This window comes from Thalassophryne amazonica, chromosome 13 (genome assembly GCF_902500255.1).
Source record: "Thalassophryne amazonica chromosome 13, fThaAma1.1, whole genome shotgun sequence".
NCBI lineage: Eukaryota > Metazoa > Chordata > Actinopteri > Batrachoidiformes > Batrachoididae > Thalassophryne > Thalassophryne amazonica.
The window spans coordinates 6,700,925-6,713,679 of record NC_047115.1 but is presented as its reverse complement, the minus strand read 5'-3'; the positions used below and the strand labels follow the sequence as shown (position 1 = coordinate 6,713,679).

General features: G+C 39.9%; 1 protein-coding gene across 1 annotated transcript in view; it reads left to right on the top strand.

Annotated features, from left to right (window-relative positions):
• LOC117522924 (pro-neuregulin-3, membrane-bound isoform) overlaps nt 1–12,755 on the top strand; it is a 1,011,312-nt gene that overhangs the window by 939,659 nt on the left and 58,898 nt on the right. Inside the window, exon 7 of the mRNA XM_034184344.1 lies at nt 9,795–9,910. Coding sequence (XP_034040235.1) covers nt 9,795–9,910 — 116 coding nt within the window. The remainder of the gene's footprint in view (nt 1–9,794; nt 9,911–12,755) is intronic.

The window sequence follows — 12,755 nt, the reverse complement described above, 5'->3', positions numbered from 1 at the left end:
CATCAGCTGGATTGTCTGAAGAAAACTGGCTGTAAAAGTGATTATTTTGTTGGATACTTATGCACACATTTTATTGGCTTTTTTTCCCCACTTATGCTGTGCAGATTAGTTTTTTCACTGTGAATTTTAAGTGCATCATTTTAGAAAGTTTTCAAAACTAAGCTGTGGTTGTCTGGAGAAATTTCTATCCTTCCATATGTCCTTTCTGGCAAACTTTCTTTCTCTCAAGAACCATAAAGCCATCAAAATTACAATTTTTATATATTAATACTTGGAGGTCAAAGCTCTGCATGCTAAAAAATCATGCATTTCTAACATTTATAAATGGCTTTATTACTGAACTTTGGCTTTTAAGTAGGAAATGTACAAGAAGCCCAGAAACGTTGACACTGCACACTAGATGACGACAAAGCTGCTAAAATGTGTGGCAAGGTCTGAACTGTTTGTTCATGTGAGAAGTTAGCTTTTGGTGGGAAAAAAAAGATGGACTGACAGCCAAAAATCAACTTGCAGTTTTGTCCCTGAACTTATGGACAACTTGTAATGTAAAGAAACCTGATTCATTTATTTATTTATTTTAAATTTGATGTCATTACAAAACTCAGAGTTATAAAAGCTCAAATGTTTGCAAACTTTCAAGCACCATTGTATATCCAAAGGCGACAGGAAAAACAGATGAGGTCAAACAGGAAGAAACACTGGTTGGCAACAAGGAGTCAGAAGGAGGAATAGAATAAGTAGAGGGTGACACAGGAGTAGATTTTCACTCCTGTCCCATCCCACTCCTGGTAACGTGACTCCCACTCCTATCCTGCTACCATTCAGAATGACTCCCACTCCTGTACCGCTCCCATTTTTTTTCCTTCTTTTAGTAATTAGGCAATACTGAATTTGATTTGATCTTCTCCCCATTCTTTTTTAGATTACTTTGTGTTCTGTAGTTTCATTTCAAAAGATATGGCAACGGGAACAGTTAATCTGTGGTAATATACGGAGGCACTTATTGCCTTAATCCAAACAAAAAAAGGACAGGATCCCTAGTTACAAACAGAGCAATGTAGTGTATTCTATCAGATGTCAGGAAAACTGTAATGAACACTACATAGGTGAGACTAAGCAACCATTACACAAAAGGCTATACCAGCACCGCAGAGAGGGTGCCAGTGGACCTCAGTCTGCAGTTCATCTCCACCTTAAAGACACTAACCACACATCAGGAGAGGTGTCAGTCCCATCGTTAGGAGGGACAGCTGCCCTGTCATTAGGAGGGTGCTAACAAGAGCACAATAGGTGCTAATTAAAGCAATTGTTTAGTCACTAGCCAATAGCAGTCTGCCTCTCTGTAGGAGGTGTCTGGTTAGGTTTAAAACTCCAGCTTTTGTGGTTTCTGTTTGTTCTTCTCGACAAGGGTCAGACAGAAGTCAGACTACCAGAGCAAGAATTTTAGCTGAGGAAGCTTCTGCGATTTGAAGCGAAAACCTCCTTGCGTCAAGCAACCCAGTCGAGTCGAAGATTCAAGCTTCTCTACTACCAAACAAAAAAATCTTCACTAAAAGGCGCAAAAAATAAATAATGCATGGCCTGTTTGTCTTATAGTTTTTTAACGGAGGACAAGCTGCTAAGTCCCTGTTTCCAGCTCTTCTGGAGGTCAGTTACACCAAAAATAAAATCATAATAATAAAACAGGGGTCACACCATGCCTACCTTAGTTGAATAAACCAAAATATAACATATAAAGTTGCATTTTACTAATTTACTGAGCAATTGTTTCCTTTAAACATTACTTTTATGTTTTAAATTGCTAAAACAACAAAAAACTGCCAAGCAAGAGAAAACTGTCAATGAACAAAAGTGCATGAAGGCATCATTCCTTCATAATTCACATACTGTACCTGTTTTTGGAAAAAAGAAAAAAGTGCATATTATACAAATATTAAATAAAAATACAACAGCCATATCAGTCTACTTTCTCACTCTTCAGCATATTTGTCTCTTTGCAAGAAAACACTGCCCAGAAACTAATTAGGGCTAACTATCAAAGTCATCACATTCAGCTAACATCTAACACTTTCTTACCTTAAATGTTGCCAATTTTGTTGGTCAGATGAGACTTGACACCTGATGGTAATTTACTTTTGACGAATGAAGAGATATTTAGCTGATTCTTTCCAGAATTTGCCTTGGAAGTGTGCCTCTTGAGACCTCTCGTCCCTGACTCACTGGTGTACTTGACTAAGACTAAACATGTTTTACAAGCAGCATACAGTCATTCACACCGTCACACTCGACTCTCCTGAAGTTCAGTAATATTTGCCGCTTCCCTGCCAGTTCTGTGAGCTTAATAGTAAAGTCGTTATTTCGGACTTTGTGTGCAAATCACTTTTTAACACACTGGTTTCTCCGCTGGTGTTTACTCCCTCCATTGCTCTTCTTTGAATTCTGGTGGAAAGCAGCGGGAAACACTGTTAGCTTCTGCGCCATGTAGTTCTTTTGACCGGCGTTACAGTGTAGGCTTACTGAAAGAAAACTACAAAATGGCGGCATCTGTCAGATGTTTTATTTTCTTTTTTCTTTTTTGTTTGTCTTATTAGATAGATAGATAGATAGATAGATAGATAGATAGATAGATAGATAGATAGATAGATAGATAGATAGATAGATAGATAGATAGATAGATAGATAGATAGATAGATAGATAGATAGATAGATAGATAGATAGATAGATAGCTTTTATTGTCATTGTCATTACAACAACGAGATTTCTGCACTCACATTCCACATACAAACAGCAATTGATCTACAATTATTACTTGTTTACCATAATAATGGCACACATCAGAATTAGGACAACACATATACATTTGACATTGTTTATGTGCACTAAACTTGAAACAGTCCGTTTTCCAATTGAGGCGATGTGAGTGTGCTTGGGAAGAACGGGGGCCTGCCACAGGAGGGGAGGGGCAGGAAGAGAGGTAAAAGGATAAACTGGAGCATGCTTCAGTCCATGTGTAAGTCAGTTATTGTCTTTGTAGGTTGAGATAAGAATGGAGCCGAATAATCTCTCCAAGGTCTGAATAAATTCCTCTGGAGGTAAACAGTGGGCAATTGACCTTGAGGCTAGATAGCCTGTAGTGTTGCAGCTGAGCAGTGAAAAACACTTTTTAACAGTTCCACTTGTACAGCCAAATCTCAATTATGAATTAAGAATATTCCCAATTATGAATTAAGAATATTCACCGGCCTCCAAAACCTGCAGTTTCAACTGCAAGGCACGCATCAGCTCCAAGGTGTCATCCAATTTGCGTCTGAGTTCAAGAGTCAACGCAGTCTGAGAATGCACTGCCTTGCCGACCTTATTAATCATGACAGACAAGCGAGGGCCTGTGGTTCTTGATGCCACCGTCTTGCCAATTTTCCGGTAGATCAGGGCAGCACATAAGCCAAAAAGTACCAGCCCTGCTCCCATGAGACCAAAAATGAATAAATCTTCGACATCCTCAATGGAGAAAGGCGCCAAGCATGCCACACGCCAGGAACTCCAGGAGTCGAGGACATAGCCCGCAGGATACGTTCCATCTGGGCAGGTAGGATCCCCCAGTCCTGACCTTCTTGTAGAAAAAATGGTGTCAATAGCGATCAGAGACCAGCTGATCAATTCCATGGTTAATCCAATAGTAGTCCAATAGATCCAGAATCCAATATAGTTTTTGAGGAATTCACAGCCTGGTGAAGTAGGGACTTGAAGGTTAAAGGCAGAGAGATAAAGGGAGAGTGGAGGAGATGCGACTGTCCTCGTCGGAGTCCCAAGCTGAAATTATTATTATTAGTTGGTTCCCGCTCCCGTATGCTCCCGTTAACTTTTTTTTATCCTGTACCGTCTCAATCACATGATAAATAGTAAAGTTTACTGCCATCCCGTGGGAATCCCACAGAAATCCCATGACTCGCGGGATTCCCAAAAAAAGTCAGCCTCTATAACGCAGGTCGTCATGGTCAACTCAATGAACTACAGGGACAGGGGAATACGAAAGACAGGCTTAGCACACTGGGAGGACGATTACTTCAATGACAAAGAGGCGTTATCTAACAGGAAGTGAAATGAGATGAGCAAAAGTGATGTCAAAATAAAACAGAAGGTGAGGGAGAAAAACCAGTGGAATCCTAAGAAAGAGACAGTGGGAAAGGATATAAAATAAAGTTGGTCACTCAAGAAAAAAAACATTTATCTTCTCCTGGGTGCCATATATAATCCTGTATGTTATTCCAGATGTACATGCAGATGGTGTTACATGACATTTTTGGTTGCCTTGTTTCACTTTATTCAAAATTAAAATTTATTTAATTGCCTTTATTGCCCCTGTTTGTGCCACAAATGTGAAAAAGTTCCATTCAAAGCCATGATTAGTTTTTGTTTGTTGTCTCAGCACGCTTTTATGGAGCTAAATAAGCTTGTTTGTGTCCCTGAGGTGGTGCAAGGAAGCACTATATTATATTGATGACCTGGATAAACAGTCAGCGCTGCTGTACGACACACACACACTTTTTGCAGTTTGTCCTGCAGGAGTCTTTCAAAAGACTTAATGATTTTAAACAGGAACAAAATAGACGTTATCATGTCAGCAGTCACAGGCTGGAGGAGTTTTTTCTTTTTCTTCATGCAGAGTTATTTATTATTTCCCAAGCTTAAAAAGCAAATGTGCCAAATACCAATTTTCAGTCTTTAGGGTATTGAATTTTGAACACACATCTCGCCTGTTTGTTTGACTTATACTCGAGCTCTTGGTGAAATTTGATTTGAACCTGCATTAATGGTAAATGTCCACCAGGAGGAGATCTTGCTCCATTTTAACAACATGGAACATGACAGCGAACTTGTTGCTTATAGTAGTAGATTGGTGAAATTCTATGTATTATTCTCTGTGTCTGTTTTGGTCAGTATTTTATGTGCGCCATATATGTTAAGTCCCTTCGGCTGCTTCCTTGTTTTTGCACTCGGGGTCGCCACAGCAAATCCAAGGGGGATCTGCATGTTGAACTGGTCCAGGTTTTACACCAGACACCCTTCCTGAAGCAATTCCACATTGCATGGAGGGATGTGGCAGGGGTGGGGCTTGAGCTGGGGGCCCTCCACAGAAACCAAGTGCACTAACCACTTGGCTACAACCCATAGACATTTTATTTGCACGATATAAGGTACATTTATTTTTTTGAAACGTGGTGCGACCACTTCATGCAACAGGAAGCACTGGTTAGCACTGTTGCCTCACAGCGAGAAGGTCATGGGTTCAATTCCCGCTTGTGGCCTTTCTGTGTAGAGTTTGCATGTTCTCCCCTGTTTACAATGGGGTACTCAGGTCAAAGCAGTTTCAGTCTTTTGTTCATGGTAATGAGTCATTCACGTCATCAGGAGAGTCGTCAAGGGAGCCATCAGGGGAGGCTTCCATCCCATCATTAGGAGAGTGCTAACTAGAGCACAATAGGTGCTAATTAGAGCTATTTTTTAGTCACTAGCCTATAGCAGTCGGCCTCTCGGTAGGAAAGGTCTGGTTAGGTTAAAATCTCCAGCTTTGTTGGCTTCTGGTTTATTCTTCTCTACAAGAGTCAAGACAGAAGTCAGACTACCAGAGCAAGAATTTAAGCTGAGGAAGCTTCTGTGATTTGAAGCGAAACGTCTTCACGTCAAGCAACCCAGTCCAGTCGAAGATTCAAGCTTCTCTACTATGGAAACCACCTGGACAACTGAGAGCCTACACAGAAACATCCAAAGACATGCGAGTTAGGTGGATTGGAATCTTTAAATTGTCCGTGGGTGTGCGAGTGGGTGTGGATGTGTTTATTTGTCTGTTTGTGGCCCTGCAACAGACTGGCTTCCTGTCCCGGGTGTACCCCGCCTCTCGCTCTATGACTGCTGGGATAGGCTCTAGACCCCTGCGACCCTTGATTGGACTGAGCGGTTGAAGATGTGTGTGTGTGTGTGTGTGTGTGTGTGTGTGTGTGTGTGTGTGTGTGTGTGTGTGTGTGTGTGTGTGTGTGTGTGTGTGTGTGTGTGTGTGTGTGTGTGTGTGTGAGTTTTTCCTTCTTCTTCATCTGTCTTCTTCTTTATTGACATCATGTCAATAAAGCCTGACACACGTTCAGTGACTTAGAAATGTTCATATGTTCATCTACTGAGCTGCCTCACCAAATCTGCCTGTAAAATTGATGATTTGTATTCAAAATAATCCTCATATTTAGTTTATCCAGTTGCTTATGGGCTCTGAAACAGGAGGGGCTGTGTGTACAAGGGGCTGTTATTCCTCATTGGTTCAAGTGATATTTTTGTTAAACTCTTTGAGTTAAAGCTGAACGTTGACACCACAGGCCCATTTTGATTGGTTCATTTAATTTTGTTAAGTGGGTAGTACAATTGGTTTCAGTACAGAAGGTTCCGGGTTCAGTCCCCACCCCTGCCACATTTCTTTATGTAATGTGGAGTTGCGTCAGGAAGGGCATCCGGAGTGAAACTTGTGCCAATTCAACATGCAGATCCACCTTGAATCTGCTGTGGTGACCCCCAGTGACTACAAGGGAACAGCCAAAGGGACTTACTTTTTACTTCATCTCCAGTGGTGGTGACCAGAGGGGAGACAAATTATGAAAATTGTTGACAGCTAATCAACAGTAGAATTTTATGTCATTCTGGATCAGAATCCAGGTCACTTATGATAAAAGAGACATCCAGTTCCACTCTGAATTCCACATTCAGTGAACTCCATGTGTTTGGTGTCGTTTCCGGATCTCAGTAATAATGTTAGCTTGTAAAATGCAGTTGTTCACAGTCATCATAGGCATTCAAGTAAAAGCGACCTCTAGTGGCTAGCAAGGCCCTGTGATTAGCAACACGGCTTCATGGGCAACTGCACAGACCTGTCTCTTTCTTTTGTTTTGCTTGTTAAAAGATGCAAATATAACCCAACAAAAGAAGGTTTGCTGGTCTTTACCCATATCTACGACAACCCAAATTTCAGAGCTGCTACTTACAGAAATTTTGCTAACTGACACACTGACTGACTGACTGACAAATTCCCTGATTTTCTGACTGATTGACCGATGCAGTGATGGGCTCACTCACTGACCAACTCATTAATTCAATGTCTGACTGAGTCCTACACACTGACTCACTGATTTGCTGACTGATTGATTGACTGACTCACTGAAGACTTTCTCACCGATTCACTCACTTACACACTCATTCACAGACTGAATGGCCATCTCACTGACTTATTTAGTCACCAATTCAATGGCTGACTGCCTGTCACCTACTCACTCACTGATTCCTTCCTTCCTTTTCTCTCAGAAATTCTTGAAAGGGTAGTTGTAAAACAGCTAACTGATCATCTGCAGAGGAATGGTCTATTTGAAGAGTTTCAGTCAGGTTTTAGAATTCATCATAGTACAGAAACAGCATTAGTGAAGGTTACAAATGATCTTCTTATGGCCTCAGACAGTGGACTCATCTCTGTGCTTGTTCTGTTAGACCTCAGTGCTGCTTTTGATACTGTTGACCATAAAATTTTATTACAGAGATTAGAGCATGCCATAGGTATTAAAGGCACTGCACTGCGGTGGTTTGATTCATATTTATCTAATAGATTACAATTTGTTCATGTAAATGGGGAATCTTCTTCACAGACTAAGGTTAATTATGGAGTTCCACAAGGTTCTGTGCTAGGACCAATTTTATTCACTTTATACATGCTTCCTTTAGGCAGTATTATTAGACGGCATTGCTTAAATTTTCATTGTTACGCAGATGATACCCAGCTTTATCTATCCATGAAGCCAGAGGACACACACCAATTAGCTAAACTGCAGGATTGTCTTACAGACATAAAGACATGGATGACCTCTAATTTCCTGCTTTTAAACTCAGATAAAACTGAAGTTATTGTACTTGGCCCCACAAATCTTAGAAACATGGTGTCTAACCAGATCCTTACTCTGGATGGCATTACCCTGACCTCTAGTAATACTGTGAGAAATCTTGGAGTCATTTTTGATCAGGATATGTCATTCAATGTGCATATTAAACAAATATGTAGGACTGCTTTTTTGCATTTATGCAATATCTCTAAAATTAGAAAGGTCTTGTCTCAGAGTGATGCTGAAAAACTAAGTCATGCATTTATTTCCTCTAGGCTGGACTATTGTAATTCATTATTATCAGGTTGTCCTAAAAGTTCCCTGAAAAGCCTTCAGTTAATTCAAAATGCTGCAGCTAGAGTACTGACGGGGACTAGAAGGAGAGAGCATATCTCACCCATATTGGCCTCTCTTCATTGGCTTCCTGTTAATTCTAGAATAGAATTTAAAATTCTTCTTCTTACTTATAAAGTTTTGAATAATCAGGTCCCATCTTATCTTAGGGACCTCATAGTACCATATCACCCCAATAGAGCGCTTCGCTCTCAGACTGCAGGCTTACTTGTAGTTCCTAGGGTTTGTAAGAGTAGAATGGGAGGCAGAGCCTTCAGCTTTCAGGCTCCTCTCCTGTGGAACCAGCTCCCAATTCAGATCAGGGAGACAGACACCCTCTCTACTTTTAAGATTAGGCTTAAAACTTTCCTTTTTGCTAAAGCTTATAGTTAGGGCTGGATCAGGTGACCCTGAACCATACCTTAGTTATGCTGCTATAGACTTAGACTGCTGCGGGGTTCCCATGATGCACTGAGTGTTTCTTTCTCCTTTTGCTCTGTATGCACCACTCTGCATTTAATCATTAGTGATCGATCTCTGCTCCCCTCCACAGCATGTCTTTTTCCTGGTTCTCTCCCTCAGCCCCAACCAGTCCCAGCAGAAGACTGCCCCTCCCTGAGCCTGGTTCTGCTGGAGGTTTCTTCCTGTTAAAAGGGAGTTTTTCCTTCCCACTGTCGCCAAGTGCTTGCTCACAGGGGGTCGTTTTGACCGTTGGGGTTTTTACGTAATTATTGTATGGCCTTGCCTTACAATATAAAGCGCCTTGGGGCAACTGTTTGTTGTGATTTGGCACTATATAAATAAAATTGATTGATTGATTGATTCATTGACTCAGTCACTGATTCACTAACTGACTGACTCACTCACTCACTGACTACTAACTTACTCACTGATTCACTGACTGATCAACTGACTCAGTCCCTGATTCACTGACTGAATGAGTGACTGACCCACTCACGACTGACTTACACACCGACTCACTGATTTGCTGACTGATTGACTGACTCACCGAAGACTTACTCACTGATTCACTCACTTACACACTCATTCACAGACTAAATGATCTTCGCACTGACTTACGTAGCCACTAATTCAGGGGCTGACTGCCTAAGTCACCTACTCACTCACTGATTCATTGACTCAGTCATTGATTCACTAACTGACCCACTCACTGACTAACTCACTGATTCACTGACTGATCGACTGACTCAATCCCTGATTCACTGAGTGACTGACCCACTCACTGACTGACTTACACACTGACTCACTTGCTGACTGATTGACTGACTCACTGATTTACTCACAAACTCATTCACAAACTGACTGACCATCTCACTGACTTACTTATTCACTGATTCAATGACTGACTGCCCGACTCACTGACTCACTTACTGATTCGCTGACTCAGTCATTGATTCACTAACTGACTGACTCACTCACTGACTAATTTACTGACCGATTCACTCCATTAATTGCAGGTTATATATTCCAGAATTATATCACCTTTTCTGTTCAAAACAAGAAAACGTAATTTTGTTTTCTTTATTCTTTTTCAGGACTGCAAACATTCTTCTCAGAGTCGTCATGGCAACATTTGTGAGTCCAGCTTGGCTGGGTGCTGCATTACCGCCACGGCGTCCAGCAACTCCAGAGTCACGGTGAAACATCAAAGGTGTGTAAATGCACCAATATTCACACAGGTGTCATTTTGTCCATCCTTACCACGGCGACAGTGAAAAAGCTGATTTTGGTGACAATAGGAGACTTTAGTGCCTCTTTGTGTTACCAGCATGGATGCAGTGGAAAGAGAAATTTAAATTACCCACATTACATTGCAGCCAAAGCTAATTACTGATTTGCTGAAGAATGATGGTGGTTATAATTAAAGCTGTAAACATGTTAATAAGCGTATCGATTACAGCCGTGAACAAAGAGGAGATGGGACGGAGATCAAATGTGCCGGCTTTTCGGAGCCAACACCGACGTGTAAACCCCTGTAAGCTTTTTCTCACACGTCTCATTGGCGTAATGCTCACCAGACTTTGGCATGTTCATGGGCAGTAACACACGCGCTCTCTAACGCCTTCATCTGACAGAGCTCATGTGTTTGCCAAGCCTGGATTTTGTGTAACAGTGCACACAAACACACTTTTAGACCGGAGCCAAAGGAACTCTGGAGATCAAGTTTGTTCATCACAACATTGGTCTTTTGTTATCAGTTATGTTAATTACTGAGAAATCCACTAGTTGGGGAAGGTTCTCCAAGTCCACAGTGGACTAGAAGGGCTCTTAGAGTGCAGACCTCTGTGTGAGTGATAATAACCACTATCAGTACGGACAGAGGACGGTCAGAATTCAGGTGTTATCCCCATTAGATAGCCTGCTGATTTCCTCCTATCTAAAGGTATAGAAATGGATTTAAATAACATTGAAGCGTGCCACCCTCTGCCCCGGAGAAATGACGGTGATAAACGAACCGTCATCATGAGATTCATCAACAGAAAACACAAAACAGCACTGTTAAAACAAGGAAGAAAACTGAAAGGGACAAACGTATTCATCAATGAACATCTCACCAAACGGAATGCCGACATCGCCAGGAAAGCACGCTTCTTGAAGAAACAGGGAAAAATCCAGCACACATGGACTTCAAACTGTAAAATATTCATCAAACTGAACGGATCACCAGAACAAGCAAAAGTCATGGCAATAAGGAACATCGAGGAGCTGGACAAATATGAACAATAGTGTTTCTTAAAGCGAGGATCTGGACAGATATGACCAATAAGGTATGAGGACACAAACACATCACAACACCATGACACAGACCAGAGGAACCTATTCATCTACTACCTATTCATCTACATCTGGAGACAAGAAGGATATAACTCAAAGGATTGCTGATCATGGAAAAGTAGAACTGAGAACATTTAAATACACAGACCACAATGTACTGGACTTGGAGCACGATATAGACCCGGACAATAATTTCTTCTCAAATATCAATGACAGTTGTTGCTATTATACAGATGAACAGTTTAATCGGATCATTAAAACGGATAACAAATTATCAATAATCCATTTCAACAGCAGAAGTCTATATGCAAACTTTAACAACATTAAAGAATATTTAAGTCAGTTTAAAAAAATATTTAACATAATTGCTATATCAGAAACATGGATCAATGAAGATAAAGGAATGGATTTTGAACTGGATGGATATGAATTTAATTGTGTAAACAGAAAGAATAAGAGTGGAGGAGGAGTGGCTGTGTATGTGGATAAGAACATGGATTATAAAATAGTAGACAATATGACAACTGTGATTGATAACTTATTAGAATGTATAACTATTGAAATATGTGAAGAAAAAAGCAAAAATGTATTAGTCAGCTGTATATATAGAGCACCAGGATCTAGTATTGAAACATTCACTGACTGTATGGGAAAAATGTTCTCAAAAACTAATCAAAAAACTGTGTTCATTTGTGGTGACTTAAATATTGATCTGCTCAATCCAAATAAGCATAAAATAACAGATGAATTTATCAGTATAATGTACAGTATGAGTTTATATCCAAAAATCACCAGGCCAAGCAGAATTACATCCCATAGTGCCACCTTAATTGATAATATATTCAGCAATGATATTGAGAATAACACTGTGAGTGGATTATTAATCAATGACATTAGTGATCATCTACCAGTTTTCATCGTTTATAATAGAAACCATCGGCGGAATCAGCCAGAGGAGAAAATAAAATACAGGCGAGTGCGGACAGAGGAAAACATGAACACATTAAAGAAGGATTTACAGGAGCAAAACTGGGAAAAGGTATACAGTGAAAGTGATGTTGATAGTGCATATGAAACTTTTTTACAAATATTTACATCATTATATGATAAAAATTGTCCAATTAAACAAGACTACAGAAAACAAAAAATCCAAGCTCGACCATGGATGACGAAAGGGTTACGAAATGCATGTAATAAGAAAAATACACTGTATAGAGAATTCATAAAACTAAAGACTAAAGAGGCAGAAAATAGATATAAGAAATACAAAAATAGATTAACTAATATTATACGGGTATGTAGGAAGGAATATTATAGTAACATATTATATAATAACAAAAACAATATTAAAGGAATATGGGATATATTAAATAGCATTATCAAAAATGGTAAAAAACAGAGTTACCCTCAGTATTTCATTGATAATAATGTCAAGAAGGAAAATAAGGATGAGGTAGTCAACGGTTTTAATAATTTTTTTGTAAATATTGGACCAAGCTTGGCAGAAAAAATTCCCGATTCCCAACCTGAGGATTTGGATAATAATCTCATAGAAAGAAATCCCTGTTCAATGTTCCTCACAGCAGTGGATGGAAATGAAATTATAGACATTGTGAATAATTGTAAATATAAAACATCTACCGATTTAAATGAAATTGATATGGTGGTGGTAAAACAGGTCATTGAATGGATTGTAGAACCATTAACATACATCTGTAACT